At 43.7% G+C, this 24,073-nt stretch overlaps 1 protein-coding gene across 3 annotated transcripts in view; it reads left to right on the top strand.

Moving 5' to 3' along the window:
- Positions 1–24,073, top strand: part of fut8b (fucosyltransferase 8b (alpha (1,6) fucosyltransferase)) — an 89,030-nt gene that overhangs the window by 37,426 nt on the left and 27,531 nt on the right. For 2 of the 3 annotated variants that reach the window (XM_062436748.1, XM_062436749.1), the window contains exons 2-4: positions 11,130–11,745; positions 21,389–21,507; positions 22,500–22,662. In XM_062436748.1, coding sequence (XP_062292732.1) covers positions 11,543–11,745; positions 21,389–21,507; positions 22,500–22,662 — 485 coding nt within the window. In that variant the 5' untranslated portion in view covers positions 11,130–11,542. Of the gene's footprint in view, positions 1–904; positions 968–11,129; positions 11,746–21,388; positions 21,508–22,499; positions 22,663–24,073 lie in introns of all 3 variants that reach the window. The other variant, XM_062436747.1, reaches the window with a different exon arrangement.

Genomic DNA, 24,073 nt, shown 5'->3' with positions numbered 1-24,073 from the left:
TCTAGGCAGGCCCCCGATGGGTTTCGGTTTAAATGTCAAGCACGAATAAAAAAAAAAATCTGTGAAAACGGAGGAAGATGAAAACGGAGTCAAAAAGGAAGCCGGTGACCATGAATGAAGCGGAAAAAAGCGAGCGGGGCAAAGAGGAGTTGAGAGGAGGACAGCAGCAGCAACGCACCCGCAAAAAGATGCAGTCAGGCAGCAGCACGGCACAAAAAAACACCCATCTCAACTCGTCAATTATTAATCCCGTAGTCCGCTTTTACATTTATTCATGCCAGTCGGCCAGTTCATCACAGGGCGAATGCAGACCGACCAACGCACGCACCTGTGGGCAATTTCCACTTCTTTCTCATTTCATCTCACATGCGCGTCTTCGGAGTGTGGGAGGAAAGCGAAAGCACCTGGAGGGGGGGGGGGGGGGGGGGGGGTGCTCGAAAAAGAAAAAGGCATAACGTGGAGGTTGAAGCAGATATAGATGCAGAAAAAGACCCGAGAGCTGAGAGTCAGGGGTCTTTTTGCTTTGCTTGGAGGTGACAGGTGTTTTTTTATTTTATTTTTTATTTTTTATATCACTGAACCACAAGGGAAATTTCAATACCTGCAGCAATGTCTTTGGGAAAAAAAACATTAATGCAAGGACAAGAAGTTTTGATGTGGCTTATGCAAGAATTACTTTAAAAATGCTTGACATTGCAAAATATATGGAATGGTGCTCAGTGTCAAGAGGAAGGCGTTAGTTTTTTCGTTTGAAGACGTTTCTCAGAAGTTACCGTATCTCGAGCTCAACTTTGTCCTGCAATTATTCTTTTTTTCTGTCTCTTGTCTCTTGAAAAACACCAAGAGGCTGAACAGGAGGACAAATAAATATGTCACTTACCGTTGATGTGGGTTTTTTTTGCAGCGCAGCGATTTAAGGGTCACGGAGCAAAGACGCTGCTAAGGGTTGAAGATGGGGAGAATGGAGGTAATGTAGCAGAGAGCGATGGATCGGTGGGAGCTGTGTGTGTGTGTGTGTGTGTGTGTGTGTGTTACTGCTGTTTATAGAACTCTTCCTCTGGATTAGTCAGGACTCAGGCCCCCTCAGGGAACAACTCTTCACCCCCCCCCCCCCCACTTCTGTCTCTGCGTCTACAACCGCCATCTTTCTTCTTATTACCACCTCCCTTGCTCCCACCTTTGCTACCACACTCCTTTTTTATTTTTCCCCTCTGTCTTTCTCTATGACTATTTTTTTTTCTTTGTGTTCTTGCTGTCTGGGCAGTTTTGCCCTGTTTACTTTTCCCTGCTTCTTCTTCTTCCCCTCCTCCTCGTTCTCCCTTGCCACTGCTCTCGCTCTCCTCTCCATCTTTTCTCCTCCACAGTCATTGCTTTATCATTCAAGCCCTGGCCTCGGAGAGAGAGGGCACTATGACTTGTGGGGTGGGTAGAGGAGGGGGGGGGGGGCTGCTTTTTGCCCTGAGCCTTGGTATAATGGGAGTTAACTGCTGACCGTAAATTCTGTCACAGAAGATGAGTGAGGGAGGTAGTGTTGAGGGGTGGGGGTGGGGGTGGAGGTGGAGGTGTGCGCCGCTTATTGTGTCTGAAATGTAACTTATTGCACGAGAGACCGCCGAGACTCCTGTTCTCGTCAATCTTGGCTTTTATTGGAAAATTGGGATGGGACCTTTTTTTTTTTTCTTTTTTTTTTCTCTCGCCGTCCCCTTCTGTGGTTGGTGTCCCCTAACTGCTGGCTTCCACCTCAGACACATTCTTCTCTCTGTTCTGTCTATTCTCACTGCGGTGTCATCTCTGATTTTCTCCCTTTGCTCTCCTGCCAGCCCCCGTCACCCCAACTGTGGTTACACTTCAGGCCATTTCATTTTTTTTTTGTTTTGATATCTGACCACAAAGAGAGTTTCAGTGGCTCACACAGCCGTGCATCTGCTTAACCTAGAAAACACCTATTATATCTGCTGTGGGTGTATTAACTGAAATAGTTTCAATTCTGTTTTTCAATCTTTTTATTTTTTATTTTTATGGAGCGCTCATCGTGGATCGCAGCCAAATTGCATATAATTGTAATCACAACGTGAGTCTGACCACTTCCAAGTTGTTTCAAAGGTCTGATTGTAGTCTGAACGAAATCCATATTCAGTGGATTCAGGCGTATCACATTATGCATCACTGCATATTCAGATGATAAAATCGCACCATTTAGCGCAGTGTAACAGTAGCTGTTCTATCTCCCAATGTCCTCTTTATTCTTCCCCCCTCTCCCTCCCTTCTCCGGCCACCGATTTTCTTCTATTATCCCTTCCTTTACGCTCTCTGTCTTCTCTCTTGTGTATTCAGTCACTCATTAGACCACTTTAAAGCGATTGAATGAAGGTTGGCACCCTCTGTATGGGGTCACCACAGGCCCCCTTTACCCTCTCTTTACTGGGCCCCCCCCCCGCCCACCTCTGTAGCTTGTCCCTGGCACCCCAGGCCGTGAAAGGTCAGCCGTCATTGGGACTCATTACGAGGAACAGAGAGTGGAATAGACAGGCTGTGTGTGTGTGTGTGTGTGTGTGTGTGTGTGTGTGTGTGTGTGTGTGTGTGTGTGTGTGTGTGTGTGTGTGTGTGTGTGTGTGTGTGTGTGTGTGTGTGTGTGTGTGTGTGTGTGTGTGTGTGTGTGTGTGTGTGTGTGTGTGTGTGTGTGTGTGGCAATATAGCTCAAGGTAGATAGATAACACAGACCTTGAGCTTCTCCTTTTGTGTTTCTCACAGAGTATTGTATTTCTCGATGCTGCAGCGCATAAAGAAAATGATCAATTTGTAATGATGCTTAGTTCCACAGTTCCTTCGCAGAGACCCTCCAGTTCTCAAATAAACACTCACTCAGACTCTCACACGCACAAAACACACTCGCACTTAATGTCCTCTCTGTCCAAGGCATGATACATGCAGCTGCTTGAGTGGCATTGACTCTTGCTCCTTTCCCTTCTGTCTCAAACACACACACACACACTCTCTCTCACTCACACACACACACACAGAGAGAGAGAGAGCGTTTGCAGAGCCAGTTCATCACCCTCACTGACACGGTGAATTTACAATGCCGTCCTTGACCACGTCTAAGCCCCCGAGATCCACCTTCACTCGTCAGGAGACAGATTGGGTTGGCAGGTGGGGCCCCCGCCCAGGCCCACATTTTTATTTGGGGCATAAAAAGTAATAAAACAGGGGGATGATTGGTGCTTTTTTACTGCTAATCACATGTCCCTCCATCTCAATTAAAAAGTTGTTTGCATAAACAGCCAGCACAAACACGCAGCACCTCATTCAACCTCCTCCCGCTGTGCCACTGAGGTGTGTGCGCGTCGGTTTCTGTATTCGTGTGTGTGTGGGTGTACCTATCTTTGTGTCACCGTGCGCACGCGTGTGAGCGGGCGTGCACGTGTATCCTGCTGTCAGCGAATTCTCCACAGAGATAACCTTGAAGGAGAGGCTGTGTGCTTAGCTCTGATACTGAATGCCAAGCTGCAGCGTCGCTCAGCAGTTGCGTTCCCAGAACTTCTCTGAGACCTTTAGCCACTTCTGCGAGACTTAATCCCAAAGTTGCGATGAGGTGGGCAGCCTTCAGTGCTCCAGACGAGGCGGCGCTCACACTGTCGCCGCTTGACGGTGGAAGTGTGTCTCACTTTAAGTACAGGGACCCTCTTTGAGAAGAGCTGACGAAAAAAATAGTGTTTTTAAATTCCGTGGTAACCTTGGACAAATGATATGATGTCTCTACTGAGTACAGCCTCTACACTGTCACACTACTGGCAAATATCGACATGAATATATCTTTATTAGCATGGCTGATTTACCTGTTAAGTGGCTCCTTCACCTACTGATACTCTCCCCCACCACCTCCTGTACTCTTCTTCTGTTATGTCTTTTCAAGTTCCTGTTCAGTTGTGCAACTAGTACTCCTTCAGGGGTAATACTTCATTTGTGTCATTCATGGTGGTTTGAACACAGTTCAGGAATATTCATGATATGAAAACAATATTACTTAAATTCAACAGACCTTATTATTGGATTTTGACATAGGGTCCACAAGATAAGAGAATAATGTAAGACCAACTTGAGCTGATTTCTCAAATGTAACTTGCAGTTAATGGAATTACACAACCCACTGACACGCACCGAACCTGCGGCCTCAGGGGCCCTCTGTGTCTGGGGTTCGGGGGCCAGCTGCCTGCTTTGACGGTTGGTAACGCAGCCTTCTTGATTACCTCCGTGTATGTTGGCAGATACACAAAACAAAATTGTGGAGCGATAAACTGCAGCAAGTGTTTTATTGGTGCGTGACGGATGTTTGAGCGTGCTTCATGTCGATTTTGATAATGTTTTCTGTTGAAAATGTACTGTTAGCTTTACTAATGCTGGAATCTTTAATGCTGAAGGTTATTGTATAGCTGTACATCTTTTCATACTGTTTATTCATATTCTAGAAATGTTAAAAATACTGAGAATATTGGCTTATATATTGTCAACAAATGTTTTTATTATTCTCATGTATAGTTATCAGCATAGATCAGTTATAAATGCAGCTTGTTCATGTGGGAGACCATATGCTGGATTTTAGAATGACTACATTCTCACGCTATAGTAATTAATGCAACTGTTCAGTTATATTTTCTTGATCCCACTACATGATTTGACTACATGATGAAACTCCACACTGCCAGGGAATATAATTCTGGTGAAGAAATACTAAATCTCTTCATTCTATTTTCAGCACATTTGTTTTGCCCTAAAAAAAAATTCCCTCAAAATTTCCAGAAACATTAGTGAGGACATGACCTCAGTGTATTCAGTATTAGCTGCAGGAGTCATGCCCTTTACTCTCCTGGCTAGCCATCAATCTGTTTTCTTCTCTTTCCCACCGCTTGCCCCCCCTCGCCAGGCTTTCTCTCTGCAATTTAGCCTAAGTTAATGGACTCCTGCACATTCAGCTTCGAAATGTTGTGAAGTAAACAGCAGCTCATGAAATATTCACCACACTCCTATGTGTGTGTGTGTGTGTGTGTGTGTGTGTGCGCGCAGTCAGCCGTACCCGACCGAGCCAGGTGACTCCCACACACCCGCTCACAAGCAACCGCATGCATATAAAACACTGGGGCGCCCCAAAAAGCTAAAGGGTGTCTCCGCATCTCGGCTGCGCGCCAGCAGAGAAGCAAAAAAAAAAAAGGAGCACTGGGAGTGGGAGCACTTTACTGCTGCTGAGTGAGTCAGACGGTTTGCTGATATTCATACTGTATTGATGAAAAAATAAAAAATAAAATCAGGGAGTCATATTCAAAATGTAATCGTGAAGGCATTTGTTGCAAATGGCAGGAAGCAGGGGAGCAAACATTTCAAGTGACAACCTTTCCTCTTGCAACATTTATGTTGTTTTCCCCCTGCCGCTGCTACTTTTTGCATTAAAACATTATAATCCATTTTTTAGTGCCTTCCCCTGATTCTTTTTCTCTTTTTACATCCTTGTTGTATCCAGCAGTAAGTGTCTTCGGTCCTGCTCCTTTTGTTTGAAATGTGTCACGCCCGTGTACCCGACACCAGAGTCATCCATCCCTCGGAAACAAGGACGGAGGCTGAAGGGTAGCTGGATTGAAACTCGAGCCCAGCTGAGAAAATAGCTAGAAAAGCTGCTCAGTGGCCATTTGTAGTAGCCTGTGGTGCACTGGCTGAGCTATTAGATGGAAATGAGTGTAGCTTTATGGCTATAAAGTAGTTTGTTTCTGAAGAACAACTTGCTCAGCAAACAATCCCTGGATAAATAATGGTTAACAATTGCCACCAGAGGTACAGTCAGTGTTTCTTTTGCTGCATTTCTATAATCCAAACACCTGCAAGCTTCCCCCCTCTGGTGCTCATAAGCTGATGTTGAGAATCAGACATCTCGGATCAGGCTGGTCACACTCCAAATTTCTTTTATCAGATGTTTAATGCAGCTGCTGCCCAGTTGTCAGTCACGTTCGGCTTCCCCTGTCAGACAGATATTTCTGCATCACAACTGCAGATGTGTCAACAGCTTTTCTACTTTCATTTTCCCATCAACGTCCTTTCAGTGCTGCTATGCATTTAGTCTCATCCCACTTGTCTGGTTTTTTAGACATCGTATCTCTGTCACCACACTACATGCCATAACATGTACCAGATCTTGCTGAATAACCCCCTCAGGGTTGCCCGTAGCAACTAAGGCTGTCGCGGTGAAGGAATTTCCCCTGCAGTGATTTTAGGGTGGCTCAACAGCACTGTATGTGGTCGTATGCAGTATTGGTATAAGGGTTTAGGGTATAAGGGTAATAGTATGTTTTATGGCAGGAAACAAGGGGTATTTTCACAAAAAAATATCCCTTGTTTCCTGCCATAAAACATATTATTTTGTGGCAGGAAACAACGTTGGCCCACAGCTGAGTACCCTTAAACGAGCGATTTAGGAATGATGTCTGGCTGGACGCGCTTTTTTATTGTATGATTGGTGGAAAACTGCTTCCTCACACAGGTTACATTCAATATAACTGAGACGAAATATTAACACAGACTTGTTTCTTATTACCGATTATCAGCACCAACTCCTGGTCAGCTGACCCGCTCAGTTATGAGGGCTGGGCGCCAGGTTAGCCAGGATGCTATGTGGGGGGGGCTCAATGGACCCCCACAAATGACAACTGGCAGGCAGACCAGACCACGGGAGCCGCCGACAACATTCACGGCTGAACTAGAGAATGAGTGAAGAGAGGGAGCAGCGGTAGCGAGAACAAAGCCTCTGAATGAGAGAAATAAAATGTTATTTTTCTGATTGTTTCATGGCAGTTACATCCTAAAGCGGAAATAAATAACCATCAAATACTCAACAGATCATTTACTGTGGAGACAGATGCTTAGTTTCAGTTTAATTTTCCTCCTCTGCATTTCTCCTCTTCATTCATTCATTACATCCAAACCAGTGTTGCAGTAAATTCAGAGAACAACAGGACAGATCTCTGATGCTTTTTCATCATGTGTGAATACGGCTTTTCAAGCACTGCCGTCATTTTTTAATTCCTTATCAATCTAATTTGCATGACCTACCTGGTACCCCAGAGTCTGTGGAAACACACAACGGGAACTTGTGGTTCCTGTGATTAGTTCCTCTGGTTTTAAAGCACCTGGAGCTTTTGGTGGAAACGGTGCTTAATACACTCTCCTGCACCAACGCAGATGAGAGGCGACAGATATATGCAGTATAGATGACACTCCCTTCCAGTTGTCCCCCAGCCTGGAGTGGTCGTATTGGTGTAATAGAAGCCACCCTTATCCGAGCTCCATGCATAATTCAGAGGTGGACTTCATCACCGTGCTTATTGCCTGGAGACCGGAGCCTGCTGATAGATGACCTCTGCTGCGGCCTGAGTCACGTTGAAGACTCACTAGCAGGCCTGAAAACAGGTCATCTCTGCTGACCCCTGGGGGCTCCTGCATGTTGCCGCGGCGCTGGGGTATTTTGTGACAGCGGTGACAGTTCGCCCCGCAGTTCCACACTTACCACGTAGCGGCTTTACCGGCCAAGCAGGCCCCCCTCGGTTGCCGTGAAGCAAGGTGAAGGGCATTGTGGGAGAGCGACGATGTTTGAACCACAATGTCGAGGAAGAGGATTTGGGGAGCGCGTGTAGGCGGTGCACAAAAGAGGTTCTATTTATGAACAGCATAGGCCCACATGATCCTTCTATTTACTGTATACAGTAGGAGGACTGCACATTGAAAAGGACGCATTTCTTTTGTCCAGAGAAGCTAAGACCTCACAATCATTTTACTTACAGGATGAGGGAGGAGGGGCTTGGTGGGAAGAAAGTGGAGGAAAAAAAAAAGGGAACCACTGTATATGGTTTTATCTAAAATACCACAGTCAGCATATCCGCCACACAGTCCAACTTTAAAATGATTGTGCCACAAAGGGCCTTTATTTATTTATTTAACTGGCATTATTATAATTTCCATTATTTATGTAGCCCCCCGGTTTGTGGAGACTCGAGGGAAGATGTGAGCCGTGCACTCGGCTGTATTGCTGGTGGAAGATTACGCCGCCAGATCTTCATCGGTGGAATAAATTGTAGTAGAGTGTCATTTCTCTTTAATCAGGCCACTTTCTGCTGACACAGGATTTAGTAAATGTGTCCTTATTCTACTAGTAATAAGTGATCTGAAACTATCAAGAGGCGGCATGAATGTGTTTCTCTTCTCCTTTGCCATTTCATCAAAGCCAAGGCTAAGCTGAAAGGCATGTTGAAAAGGAACCGTGAAACCTTCTTCCCTCATTTCCTGACACCATTCACTAGATTTGATAATTGTCATTATGTGCAGTTAGTAGAGATGGTTTTCATTTTTTAAAAGAGATTTAACTAATAATCCTCTGCTTGTTACCTTTTGAGGTAGAGCACATATCTTTTAATAATGATTATTGAGAGCTTTCATGATTTAATTACAAGCAGTTGATCCCAGGTTCTGCTCTTTAAACTCTACAAACTGTGTGCTCCCAGTAACGTGACTAGATAAGCTCACACTGTTCTACAACCTAGACTCAAACATGAAGCTAAATTTGCTTTTGCTTCTAATGGGGCTCGACTTTGTTATAATTTCACAAATTCTTGTAAGCTCAGGTTAGAGTACATTGCCATTTCCAGTAATAAGAACTTCGCATTTATGACCTTTTTATTGACAGATGTGCTTTTCATTGTGCTCTGTCTTTTTATATCTGATTACGCTGGGGTTGTTTTTTCTTCTTTTGACCTTGTAAAATGTTTCTAGCATTGTTTATTAAAGCCTTTAAAGTCATATTCTATCAATTTAATCATGCATTTCCATAAAGTGGGAGGATTTGCAAGAGACAGATTTAAAAAAGAAAGAAAGAAAAAAAAAAAACAATTGTCAAAATCGAAACAGCAGAGAGGCTGAAATGTCCTGCCTAGTGAAGCTTAAAAAACAGAATCCTACCATTCCCATAATGCCATTCAATAGAGTGTTTCATTACACCTTGCCCATCTGTTAAATGATCTTGTCTTTGAAATTTCATGCCCTCCGTTTTTGCAGGTTTTCTGTTAAATATTTGACATCTCAAGCTTAACTCGAGATAATCCTGATGACATCCTCAGGGTTATTTTTTCAGACTTAAAAAAAAAACTCCCTCCAGAGCCACAGAAAGCATTATACAACTGTTTTCACAGGCTAAAGAGCACTCACCGTGACGAAAATAAACTGACCTTTTTGTGAAAAATCAGTGGATTGCCCTTTAAAGTAAAACTGATTTGCTCTTTCTGTGTTCTAATCAGATGTAAAACCAAATTTTAGCTTTTACTTTTAATATCTTGACCAATATCGCTGTCAGAAGTTGGCCAATATTTACAAGGCCATGTTCATTTGCCCAGTGTTATTATTATTATACCAGTAATATATTACTATTATAAATTGACTTTCAAGTATATGTACAGTAGAGCATCTCTAGGTAGGAGTGTTATTTCAAAATTTTCCATATCCTATTGACAGTGCTTGCGTGCCTCATCCAACTGTTTTATATTTATCAGTTTTAGTCTACTGAACACAAACCTCATTATAGTCCCCTCAAACACAGTGACAAGGGTTTTTGCAGCCTGCCTTTTAGTAAAGTCTCAGCCGTGCATTAGCTAGTGGAGTGCTACCCTCTCGCAGCTCTTATTTTCCATAATAAAACACAGCTCAGCACATCCTTGTCCTGCATGCATAAAGAGGAGCCACCTCCGTGTCAGCCTAGGTTAGTGGCGACAGCACCGTCAAAGAAGAACCGTCTGCACGGATTTCAATAATCCTGCGTCATTCAATAAGAAATGAAGGAGGATAGTTAGCACCTCATTGTTTCCACGACCTCAGCTGCTGCATCCTGGGCAGTTTGCAGCAGCGGAGCATGAACAGTCTCTGTGGTATTACAGCATGGCACCATTTATGTCCTACATATCAACTATGCTGCCACGGTAAACATGATGAGCTACTGTTAACCTACTTCCGTGCTACCAGGCGAACCCCAGCAGGAACGCTTTCCTGTGTCTCAAACGCTCACAGGCAGAAACACCAGAGACACTGCGACGTGTCAATCAACCCCACCAACACCACTCACATCAAGTCTCAGATGCTTGGCATTATTCCAGCGCGCTGTGGTATACACTCAGAGATGACGGCGTGCATGCACACGCACTTAAATATTGCACGCACACACGCAACCACCTGCCAGTCTTCATCTCATCATACGACTAGTCTCAGTTTGCGTGGCAGGGCTTTGTTGGGGGGAGTTGACAGCGAAGGTTGCTTTATAAACCCGGCACGAGTCCATCTCCCTCACCCCCGCTGCTTTGGGATGAAGGGAAGTGATGATCCAGGGATTTTTCGTTCCCTCTGCTCCATTGAGCTCACCACATCACCTTGACAATGTTGCATTCTGTCACGGGGGGCAACGGGAATGGCAGCGGGTGCTCGGAAAGGAGGAAAAACGGTTGAGAAGAACGTTTGTGTGATTTTTTTTTAGCTAACTCCAAACAAATCCATTAACTGTCATGCCTGGAGGTGCTTTAACTAAAAATGAGAGCGGAAATGCTAGAAGTGGGTTGTGGTACAGGATGTGGTGTGCAATTGTGAGAAAATAAAAGATGTATTCACTTGTTAATGTGGGGGTTCGTACTGTGTATTTGTGTGTGAAAGCTTTTGAGACTAGCGTGTGTGTTTGCGTAATGTGCAAGCAGGCAGGACGTAGAAAGTGGAACATCCCTGTCCTGCCTCAACAGCATTGCAGCATAGCTCAGGGACGGCACATCACTATGTAAATGAAAATTGCTCTGTCATGATGATCAATCCTGGAGTCTGCTGAGACAGGGTTATGTCGGGACTAGTCAGCAGCATCTTGGCTGTATCCGTCGGTCTGTCCGCCCAGTGCTCCGTTTCCGTATGGCACTGTATGAGGCGTGACTAGTGGTCTGCCAAGTGAATTATTGGCCTTGCTCTTCAGTTGTTTTAATTTGTCTCTGATCAACAAGCACTTAAAGTGGTTTCATGACAGCACTTTTTAGTATAAGATGAACTAACTCTCTTGTCTTTCTTTGTTTCTGCAGGACACAACTCCAATAAAAGAAGAATCCTGTGGAACTGGAAGAAATCACTGAGGCGGTTTGGGATAATCTGGCCAACACGGAGCTGGGTGGAGAGGACGGGACACCAGTCAGGCCGTTAGAAGACAGACATCTGAGCGTGCAAGCCATGCTTTAGCACACACAGGAGAAAGGTGGTCGATCGTTGGATAACGCCCCCCACTTTTTCTTGTACAATCCAGAACCAGAAACACACGCATCACCCTTTCGTCTTCGTTGTATACCATCCCTGTAAAGATGCCGATGCCAAGGTTGGCACTGTGGCACTTGTGGTGACAGGGCACAGAGCGTGTGCGCACATCCGGCAGGCAGGCCGGTGGGTCGGTGGGTGTACAGGCACACCAAAAGGCATTTTTGGGGGTGGGTGTGGTTGAACCATGCGGCCCTGGGCAGGTTCATGGCGTTGGATTACCCTGGTGCTGTTGGCCTGGGGCACGCTGCTCTTCTACATTGGTGGTCACTTGGTGAGGGACAGCGAGCACCCAGAACGGTCCAGCAGGGAGCTCTCCAAGATCTTGGCCAAGCTGGAACGGCTCAAGCAGCAGAATGAAGACCTGCGGCGCATGGCCGAATCGCTCAGGTAACAGAATGTTACAAAGTTGCTTATGTTTGCCAACACTGAACACCAAAAAGATTTTGCCTCAACATCAGTGCATTCACATTACATTACATTGCAAACCGATACTGTGGAATGAACTGTAAAGCTTATGTCAAGTGTTACTGTTAACATTAAGCCTTACCCAGGTTTCTGGTGGACTTATATGGTAGTGTTTCAGTTACCAAAAAGAAAATAATATGATGATATACATGTTGAAAAGAAAGTCTGCGACTAATAATGCAGATAACAAACTTTACTGTTGTTCTGTTTTTTTATTGAGAAACTAGGAAGGTAGCTGAATACATGCAGATGTCAGAAACCTGAGCGCTGTTAGATTCATGTACCTGTATAATCAGGTTTCTCCATATCCAAAGAAAATATCCCAAATACAGTTAAACTGAGATGCAAGTATTGACATAAATATACTCCAAACTTAATACTGCCAATAAACTCAAAGCTACTGTTAAAACAGTTCAGTAAAAGGAAAAAAAGAATGAATCAATGCATCTATTACACAATCATGGAATCAGTTCGTAGACTAGATGTATAAATCATAAAAATATTTGACCGATTGATAAATAGTAAATGTAAAAGTACCAGTTAGTTTCAGCCCTAATCAGAAGCAACAGCACTGAACTTAAAATGTAATTCTCTCATTTTCCATTATACCGTACAGTACATCATATTCTTGTTCTTGGCAGGAATGCAGAAGCATTTTTAATTAATGGCAGAGTAGAGATTAATTAGTAGTAGTTTTTGGAAGTTTTTATCTGCATTCGCAGTTCCTCCTTGGTCCAGTCCATGTAAATTTAAATTATAGACTGCAGTAGTTAAATGTATAATTGCTCAACATTTTGTCATTAATAGATATCTGGATCTGAGATTTTGGGGAAGCTAATGTAATGCATACCATTTGTTTGCCTGGTCAGTCCAGCAATTAAATACACCCTCTAGCTCCCCGGTAGTCTAATCAGAGTAATTCTATAAATGCCAGAATGCAGCAATGAGATGATTGTTTCTTTAGTTATTTGTGAAATGTTAATCAGCATCTGATTTAATCAGTGTGTTGTGTGTTACTCACAACGAATCAAATGTTTTCACATAGTTTCAAAAAGTTGATCAGTAGTATTGGAAACACCTTGTGACAGATGGATGGACTGTCACACACCTCAACGGATTTTATTTTGCCAATATAGGCAAACAATAGGACGTTGTATGAGCCCATTAACCACACAGCATAGTTCACACATTCAGGCTACGTGTAATAAAGAGACAGATGGCTCTGCTCTTATCGCTGGATGCCGACAGCGTTTCTCTTTACTCATAAACATTGAGTCTGTGCATGAGTGTGTACGTCTGCGAGTGTGCATGCATGTGCATGAAATGCAGTAGTGTGTCCTTGTGTGCGCCATATTAACAGGGAACTGGAGCTTCAGATGTTGCCATCGCTGCTCATCTGTGATATTGCGATTCACTTTGATGTGGGGCCCTCATCAGCGTACACAAACACGAAAAACACGCACACACGTTGCTTCAGACAGCTTGTCCCTGATTAAATCCCTTGCTTTTGTAATTATTCAAAATTGGCTCAAAAACAAAGGTGGAATTCATGGCATAAAAAAAAAACAAGTGCAGCTTTCAGTCGACCAGTGTCCAGATGGGTCCCCGACACACTGCACGCTTGTTGCTTGTTATTGAGTTCGCTTGTTGATCTGGGACTGAGGCCTCCACAGTTGTTTACTGGGGCAGCGCTACAGTGCCTTCTCAAGTCCCTCCTAAGCTTCAGCTAAGTATCCAGCACAGCAAGCCAAAAGCAGACAACTGGCTTGCTGAGGTTAAGCTTTATGAGTTATTGACAGAGACAGGGGTTGGTGTGTCCTCTGTTCAGGTTTGTGCCTTTGTGCATGCATGTTTGTGTGCAGCAGTCAGATACAGGCCTAGGAGAGAACTAGACCTGTGCCTCATCCCGTAGTGTCTCTTATCCTGATATTAGAGCCCTAATAGACGCAAAGAGGCTGTTAGCGAGCTGCCCGTCTCCTGCTACAGCCCCTCCCTTCTCCATTCATTGCCTCCTCCGGTTCCCCATTTCACTCCTCCTTCACCTCCCTCCTCCTCCTCGTTCTCCTCTGCCTCACTCCACCACCAAACTGCTGACAGAGGCATGGCACTGAGCCAGACTCTAGCCGGCAGGTTGTCACAGACTGACTGACTGACTGTGTAACAACTCACTAGCTCACTGATCGACTAGCTCAACGCATGCCTAACCCAATTCACCGTCTTACACGTTCTGCAGATTTAGACTGAATAACATGACTCTTTCAATGTTGTAGCTACATTAGGCAGAATCGGTTTTTCGCAAGCCTCCCGCTGATTCTGGTTTCATGCAAAGCACCTACATTAGCATTAGTGCATTCATTTTCACTTGTGCAGCGCCTGTTGAAAATGTGGCTGTTGGGAACAGGCTGATTGCTTGGCCTTCAGTAATGCGGCTCGCAGGTGGTTTCTCGAGAACCACTCAACCCATCAACAAATCACACCTAAAATTGCTTAAATGCAGTGAGTGGAACATTTCATGTTTTAACACTCCCCAGACAGCCATACTAATTATTCAGAATTTCAACTTCATAAACTGCCCTCCAGCTTCAGCAAAGGTGGTCTGCAACAAAGATTAGATATCACAGTCAGTGGTTAAACTCTGATGTCACGCTCGCCACCGTCCACTTTCCACAATAGAGGATGAAAGTGCTGGACTGCCAAGACTGTAAAGAATAGTTATTCATCAACACAATAAATACAAATAAATGAATAAATAAACAGAGATAAATTTAGAGTTTAACTCACGTAAAATGATTCAGAAAGAATTAATTTTCATCAGAAAATTAAAGTTTTCTTAATCTTTTATACTTTTTATTTTATACTTTGTCATTGCTAACAGATAGTTATTTGGGACTATGCTATTTCTTGGAACAAAAGCATTTTTTAAGCTGTTTCCACCACTTTATTTCCAAATTCAGCAGAGTCAGTGTCATTGAATGGTGATGCACAGGGCACAATAACGGATGGGCATTACAAGCAATAATAGCATTCAACTTAATAGCAAACATGAGATAATCAGCTGGCTGCTATTATTGCTAACAGCTAGCTATTTGGGAGAAGGCTATTTTCAAGAACAAAAGATCTTGAGAGCTCATACTCGACACTGCACTTCCTTGGGTCCTTAGCAGTACACCTGCCAAATGTGGAGTTCATTGAATGAACGGTTGTCAAGAAAATCAAAGGACATACATACATACATACATATACAGACTACAGACAGTGACTCCTTCCATTTTAGTTAGATGAGTGGCCTCATAAAGATTCAGATCCATAAAACTGACATTATTACAGCTTAATCACACCTTTGTGTTGACTTGAAGAAGAAACTTGCTGCAAAGAGACTGATTTATAGTTTGGAGGATTTAACTTAGTGTCATCCCACCTCTGCATCTCCAGATTGACGTGATTAATGAGCAGTGTTGTGCATTCATTACATACCTGAAGGGATCGTGTTTATATCGTCTCATTTGCTTCATGATAGAGAGACAATCATGCTGAAGCACTTTGCCTAGGATATCGATTGGCTTGATCACAAATTGCAATTTTGCAAAAATTTCAACCTGCTCAGTGGATTCTTTGCACGCTACTGGTCATGTTCCAGTTATTTCTGCTGAACTCTACATAATTTTTAAAATGGAATTGTCATGTGAAATTAATCAATCTTTCAATCAGCACTTGGATTCAAATTAGGATCACCTGGCTGGCCTACACATTCAGTCCAGTGATTCGATTATCCGGCCTGAATCCTGAGTGATTTGAGTGACAGGCAGTGTGCCAACCTACCAATCACCCAGCAGCATTAATGAGAGGTGAGCATGGGTCGAGTTGCTCAGTCTGTCTGGCTCCGCCCTCTCTGCAGCTGTCAGTCACCTCGGGCACGAAGCCACGGCTCCTGCAGAGGCAATGACATGCGGCAGTCTGATGGTGTGACATCGGAGGGAGCGAAGGGTGAGAGTGACAGCTGGGCTGAGCGATGAGGACCTGATCGATCCCCGAGGCATGCCAACAGAGGGGTGGAGGGAGGGCAGGGCCAATGCAGAAGGGGCGCAGAGGAGGAGGGGGGGGGCATGATGGATGGCGTGAGGACTGCACTAAGTAAAGAGCAGCAAGGAGGAAATGAGGACTGAGGGGATGGGAAGAGTTGCAGAGACCACAGTTATCACACTAATCTCCCGCATATGTTATTTTGGCCTTTCATTGGTGCCAACTGGATGAGACGTTTTGCATTGCGCAGCACCAGCAGAAAGAAGTAGGTGATAAAAGGTAGTGCAACCCCCTTTCTTTGATCAATCGCTTGTATGCCACTGTTTCAATTGACCCTTTGGTAGGGGCAATTGTAGGATCAGACCTTTTGGGGGGCTCAGCTCCTAATAAGAATTTGACATACAATGCCCTGCAAGGGTTAAAAAAAAGATTTATTTGTTTTTAGGGGTGGTGAGGTCAAATTTAGGGGTGCTAGAGCACACCTCAAAAGAGTTTAAAATCTCCCCTGATCTGTGGTTAAAATCACTTCCATCTGGTAGACCCTACAACAAGTATTTGCATAAACCACATAGGGCTGCGCGATATGGACAAAATCAAATATCACAATATTTTTGACAAAAGACTTCGATATTGATATTGATTCATTCACAAAAACATTTACCCAATGAGATTTTTGACAAATATTCATCAGTAATGTGGATATAATGACAATGTGGGTAAAGGCAAATAATAGAACAACTACAATAGTCTGGAAAGTTAAAACACTTATCCCATATAACGATATATTATAATATCCAAAATCTAAGATGATATCTAGTCTCATATCATGATATCGATATAATATCACAGGATTCAACATATATTACCCAGCCATAATACCATGTGACCCACATCTAGAAAAGCAGAACCCACAGATTGAGACAAATTGTTTTTCCATGCAACATTGGAATTGTCTTTTAATGGCACAGACCATTGACCACTTCACCTCAATTACTCTCTGTCTTTTTTGCTCTTGTGTGTTTGCCAGATCGCTTCCGGCTACATTATCTTGTCAATGTTTATCTACACGTGGTACTTTCTTTGCCTCCTTTGGCTCTCCATCTTTCACGAACCATATAAAATGTGAAAGAAAAACTGCAGGGTGAGCCTGGTGTAGTTTGTACCTGCGATAAGGCCCCTGCCTAGCCACGTGTGAAGAGACAGTGAGTGGATTAATTTATCCTGTAACGCGTGGCCACGGCGGCCCCAACCCATAAGATGCCGCCACCGCTTCCAGACCTGAGCTCCCATCGACCCGGCCGTCGCTCAGGCTCAGCGAGGGAATGTCGACTACCGCACACACTGGCCCCATTGTGGGAGCTGTCTGTGGTCGGGACATCTCTGTCAAGTAGGACTCAGTAAGGGGCAGAGCTGGCTCACTCTGAATGTACTGAGGCGTCGAAGCATGCAAGGCAAGAATGCACCATTCAGAATCAGTTTACTCTGGATTACACTGAATCTGTGGTCGCAGCCTGGGTACAGCAGAGGAAAGACACAAGATAAACTGATTCGACATATTCACACAAACACAACAGAGGTACCCTTCTACTATAGAGCATATACAATATAACGCATTCAAACATTATACATGGAGGGTAGCATTGTCACCAAACATATTTAGCTTTCCTCACAGGCCCTTCAAACCAATTTTGGGCAGTGGTTAGCTGGTTTTCATGGTCATACCAGACTTTTCCACCCATTTATGGTGTTTACTTGCCTTTTCCTACTGCCGCATTCCTGTGGTTTGTTAGCTTGACTTATTGGAGTCAAGTGGTCCGGTGAAACACGCTGGTGAGTTCCAAGGAAAGGCTGGAACGTGTCAGTCAAGCGCTTGATGCTTCACAGGACATGCACACATTCATATATATGGAAACATGAAATCAAAGTTCCTTCTTTAATTTAAAAGAAAATTGGGTTCATGTAGCCCCCCCCCTTTCGTCTCCACCTCAACACTTGACATCTCCATCCATATGTATGGGTTTCCAGGTCAGCACATGGGTTTTCTATTGAAGAGTGTATTAAATCGTACCACAAGAAATATGTGTATGCCCTGCAGTGCTACCCGAGCCTCCACCGTTCAAACTGCTCCACCCGGCTCTGATCACCCTCGCGAACTCCACGGTTACCGGGTGCAGGGGCGGGAGCCATCGGAGCAACAGCTGGGCCAGCGTTTCAAGGGGTTGCGTGCTGAACCTCACCTGCTCTCCAGCTCGGTGCTTTAGTGCCGGTGGGGCTCATCACGTTGTATTTCACTCCTCAGTGTTCCCCCACCCCGCTCCTCCTCGCTCCCCACTTTCCCGCCCCGCCCCCCCTACTCAGAGTTTTTCTCATCTGTTACGTCTCTTGTATCGTTTGATTAAGACGCTGCTGAATCCAGCTGTCTTGTCTAGTCTCTGCTTCAGGTCCTCTAGAGATACCGTCAAGGATCGTTTGTGTATTTGTATACAGCGTTTGCCTCTCCTTCTTCCTGTGTGTGTGTGTGTGTTTTGATTCCGCTGAGTGTGTGGATGTATTTTATATCTGCATATCTAGGCCGGGGGATGCTCGTGTTTTTTGCCTGCGAGAGCGTTGCCTCAGCAGTTTCTGTCTCTTCGGAGCATGTTAGCTAACCTCTGTGCCACGTCCGTATTCATTAGCCTGTGCTGGTCTGGCCTACTTCATCTGTTCAAGGAAATATTGTGTTGCTTTATGTTGGACTTAAAGGAGTATTTAAAACCCCTGGGAAATGATGTCACTGAGGAAACAGTCCTATTTCCTGTACAATAGTGTAACTAGCAGGTTAGGGTGTGGCCTTTAGAAGATATGTGGTGAATATTGTTCGGACAGACTTTAGTTCTAAGAAAAGGAAGTGAGGCTGATACTCAAAAAGGAAATGCACCTGGATCTTATTTCAAATGATCTGTGTCAGGGAGCTGAAAAACGAAACGCCACAGATTTCACAGAGGAAGACACACATGAATTTAAGACATACATGAGCGTCTGTGACCATCGCGCAGTTACATAACGAAGGAGTGGAAAATATCCTCGCTTTTCTTCTCCGTTATTTCCAACGGCTTTGAAGCACAATGCTCAGTTAGTGCTCAGTGAAGTGGGAGGCCAAGGCTTCTCGGCTACTGGGGCTCGAGCGGCGAAGGGGGAGCTGTGCAGCAAGAAAGAGCTGTTGCAACTTTAAAAGTCTCATCTTTATGCCTGCCAGCGACTGATGTTCCTCACTCAGGGAGCAAATTGAGTTTGCATGCCTTGATGACTCATTAACATGGCCTTTGCAGCACTTCGCCGATGCCCCCCCCCCCCTGTGCATTCGAACATATTCTTTTTTTAATAGTTTTATGTAGAGGAATTGATTCGGTATAATGTCAGAGGCACTTTCTTGTTTTTTTGCTTTTTTTTACTCCTCGGCTGATTGGAACTCTGTGTTCTGAGCATGTCATTTGTGTCTTCATTACACACAGGCGGTCGTTATTCAGTTCACTGAGACTGAGCTGATTTAAATCTTTGCATCCATCGTGTAGCCCTAATTAACCAAACACGAAAAATATATCACTTCAACACAGATTAGTTTACATGTATGAACTTGAAAATAGCTTATTTCATCAATGTGTGTATATTAAATGAACTAAAAGGCTGCACAAATGCAATTTAATGTGAGTACATTTAGTGAGCCATTTAAGTGTGATCCTCAAGCACACATCTCTAACATCTACTCACACATTTCATTAAAGAAGAAGATGTATAGATCTATAGATATCTGTGCAGCTCAGTGGCAAACAGAAAAGGGATGATGGGTTGATTGTGACCTACTTGTTGTGGTTAGACCTTTTTAGTTCGTCACACATCTAAGACAGAATAGACGCCATTGCAGCACTAATGCAGCATACAGCATGTGGAACACGACAGGGGTTTTCCACAGTGGCTCCTGATAAATGGTCGCAGTACAGTAACCAATTAGGTTTAATCTATTTACTGCACTGGAATAGCTTTGATGTAGATGCAGTGTTTTTCTAATTGAAGATAGTTGTATCTAAGTATGTTTTGACTTTAATACTGTATTTTTCCACATTACATTAAATTTGTATTCATTATAGAATTAAAAGGTTAGCAGATGTAAGTATTGTATTATGAATTGGACGGTTATAAATTGGTCATGCTAAGAACCAAAGGAGAGAAGTAATCTGGCTTTTTTTCTTTTCTTCTCTTCTTTCACTCCTTTGTGCACTTTTTAAAGTTTTATGTAGTTTTTTAAAAATCAAAATCATGTCAAAAAAATTTTCTTTTACCGATTTCTCGTCTTCATAATTTCACATTCAGACTCGTTGGATGATTTAACAGGATGTAATGCTCAGATGTATTGCTCAGAAGTAGACGGGCTGGACCGAGCAAACACGGAAAGTGATGTAGTACTTTGTACATAATCTTGAGCTGAAAATAAATAAAGCGGGACAGGGCTCTAGGAGGTTCCACTGCAGTGTCTGAGCAAATGAAATATCATTTTTAATGGGTAACACTTAAAGATGCCAGCCTTTCCACGACAGAGCTTTCAACGCTACTTTTTAAATCCAGAAACGTCCAAATGAGAATCGAGTTACCCCCCTTTTTAAGAGACTATACATGTCAGTTCAATCAGTGAACGTTAAGGTGATAAACTTCCTCACTGCCTCTCTTCTCCATACTCCCACACCTTGTTAAATACTATTAAATCTATAAGTCAGAAGATATAAAATGAAGCGGGATTCTGCAACCCAGTAGCCTTCTCCTTCGCATAGATTCGGGTGGATAAGAGGAATTTGACATTTCCAGAACAGCTACCGTGTTTCTCCAGATTAAAAATCATGAGGAAAGACTAATCACTGCCTGGCGAGTGGCGCGGGAATGGTTGATGTTGGTGTCTGAGTCAAGGAGAAAAATCAATCATCATGGTACAGCCTACTTTAAATAGCGTCTGTGTTATGCTGATTCATTTGAAGTGCTGTAGGGCCCAAACATAAGAGAAATAAAACTGTGGGATTGCACCAGTTTGAACAGATCTCTACACCCACTTTGTAAATCATAGGAAAATTGTGGAATAAAGTGACCTGGTAACTGTTATATTGAGCCAGTGCTGAAAACAGAGCAGTCAACAGAAAACACACTGAGAGCAATTTCAATGATTTAGTAGTTAATTAAAAAAAATGAACAAATAAATAAAAATATAATAAATCCAGACTAAATAAGCAATTTGAAGATGTCAGCTCATGATTGGTATCATTAATGATTCATCAATAAAATATTGATAGCTTCATCGATTATGAAACGAATCATTACTCGCCGCACTAAACCGAGCGCATTTTAATTCAGTTACACTTCCAAATCTTTACATTTTGTGTTTACTGGGATGTCAGTTTTTACAATATCAGCAATGTCTTTCAGCAAAAGATAATTTTTTTTGCGCTCCTGTTTCCTGGCAGCAGAGCGCACATTCAGCCACGCTCACTCCATCTAACCCTCTCCTTGTGCCTTTTGCTCGTAGGATACCAGACGGTCAGGCAGAAGCTGGGTCCCTGGCTGCGGGGAAACTGCGCTCCCTGGAGGACCAGCTAACCAGAGCCAAACAGAAGATCCACAGCTTCCAGAAACTCACTGGAGATGGTAAGCAGAGCAAGACCAGGGTTGGGGGGGTTGAATATACAGTATGGAACCAGGCAGCAGTTCACTAGTCCAGCGTTAAACCTCCTCAGCAGCGATGATGGCAGTGCCCGGGTTATGTGTGTATTTGCCACTCTAAGCAGTGGTCAGAGGGGGCAGGGAAGCTGTCAGGTGAGTGGGGAATGTGTGAATGAAGTGGAAGCGGTGTGAATACCCCAATGGCAGAATAGGAGTGAGAGGGGGGAGAGAAAAGAGACAGACAGAGAGAGAGAGAAAATAAAGGACATGTGAGCGTGGAGGGCAGCACAGGGTCAGCCTTTCCATCTTGCCGCAGGGGAAGAAAAAGCTAAAAATACCCTCCAGCTTTTTTCCACCAAGGGAGGGAGTGAGGAAAGACAAGGGAGAGTGAGATAGGAAAGTTTTTAAAAAAAAGACACCACCACCACCACCTCCTCCTTCTCCTCCTGCTTCCTGCTTGAGGCTGTTCTTCCCATCCCTCGATTTTTTTTTTTGGTTTCTCTCAGCAGAAACCAGAGCAGGCAGCTGTGTTATCCATGTGGGTTACTCCACATTGTTTGGCTCGGGTGGGGTGTAGAGTTCCTTCCTGTTGTTAGAACTGTGCAAGAAAAACACACGAGAGAGAGCTACGAGGCACAAAAGCAGTGATCAAGTGCGTCTTAATGAGGTCAAAGCAACTCCAAGGGACACAGAATGAAAGAGGGAAATTTTAATGGTTATATTCCGAAACGTTGCTCTGTGCCATCAGCCTGAAGCTGACATAATCTATTGCACAAACATTCCAAAAACCTTTTGGCATGCTTGTTCCTTCTAGCTGTATTCCCACTGAGGTGCTTTGAAGTTAAAGTCACAGATTGGTAGTTTTAGATCATACCTGCGCCTCAAATGTCACACCAGCTGAGCGTCTTTGTTATGTTTTTTGTTGTGAGCTGTCCTTTCATAACCTCAACTCCCCCCCCCCCCGTCCTTCCCCGCAGGACCAGGGCCCACTCAGGAGGAGCTGCGGAGGAGGGTGGAGAATGGCGTCAAGGAGTTTTGGTACTTTGTTCGCAGCGAGGTGAAGAAACTGGCCAACGCAGAACCCAGCGAGAGGCAGAAGTATGCCGACACGCTCCTCCAGGACTTGGGACACCAGGAGAGGTGGGTTTACTATGACTTGAAAAGGCAGGGAAAAGATGACAAGCGGAAATGTCAAAATGTTCCACAAGGATTTACATCTGTGGCAAATCTGGTAGTGAAATCAATAATAAAAGTTAATTGTTTCTTTGGGCTGTGAATATCACCATAACCTCACAGCACAGAAGGTGGAAGCACACCTGGCGGGGCCCTAATGTTGTGCAGTTAGCATGTTCTTTACCCGTCTGCCTCTCCTCCCCCGGTTTAATCCTGCATCCCAAAGTCATGCACGTTGGTGAACTGCCCTCAGGTGTGAATGTGAGAATGAATGTTCAAGCCTGTCAATGTGTTGTTGTTGTTGTTTTTTTTAATTCACCATGCATAACAAAATTTAGAGACAAAATTACTTAAAACAACCCCCCCCCCCCCCCCCACCAATCAAATATTACAGCAATTTTACTGCTCAAGGGCACATTTGGCATTAGTTAATAAAGACCTTTCCTAAATAGTGGTCTGAAAGCCTCAGAAGAGCTCTATTCTTTGTATAATTAAGCTAAGTGTTAATGATGATATTGTGTGATGATGTAGGCTTGTGACATCATTGGTCTATTGCATTTTACTAAGCAGTCAGCTGGCACACCTGGTACAGTATAGGGCTTGCTACTGAAGCTCAGAGGTTTATAGGCGCTGGCTTAAATGTATCCACAGCATAGAGAATTAAACTGTCAAATACCATGAATTGACACTGAATCCTTGGACAGATTAATAATCTTATTCACATGTTCACTTGTCCCCCACCACCACCACCCCTGACCATGTTGAAGGTTGGCAGAGCTCTACTGGTAATTTCGTGACATCACTTCACTCCATGCACTAATAAGGATAATAAAGGCGTAATTTGTGGAGCCCTCGCAGGTGCATCCATGCCAAAATGAGAGGCGGTGAGATGTCAGTCAAGCACGGTCCCGAGAAGAGGTTTAATCAGCCAAAATAATTCAAATCAAATGTGTGAGTGTACCATAGATGTGCAGAGCCTTAAAACAGTACCCCTGTGTGTTTGCAGCTGTACTTTCTTCTGATGAAGGGTTTAAACTGAAAGCTTGATACAACAGATTAACCTGTGTTACGTGTATGTGTGTGTCAGAGCTGTGATAGACTGGCTACTTCTTATCTACTGCATGCTAGGATAGGCAATGAACCTTAACAGAAAACACACACAGAGTGTATGGATAATAAAGCAATGATTTTGATTGTGAGTAAATTTGAAAGCCAAAAATTCCAAATATTCTCTGTTTGTAGACTTCATCTTTGACTCTCTGAGCTTGTGATGGGCATTTTAATCATTCTTTTTAATTTAAAGACTAAACAATCAGTTAAACTGATTCTTAAATTATTAAAATGAAAGAAGATAGATTCATCTTTAATGAAAATAATC

This window comes from Scomber scombrus, chromosome 17 (assembly GCF_963691925.1).
Source record: "Scomber scombrus chromosome 17, fScoSco1.1, whole genome shotgun sequence".
In the NCBI taxonomy this organism is placed as follows: Eukaryota; Metazoa; Chordata; class Actinopteri; order Scombriformes; family Scombridae; genus Scomber; species Scomber scombrus.
The sequence above is the reverse complement of the archived record's forward strand: the minus strand, read 5'-3'. Positions and strand labels throughout refer to the sequence as shown.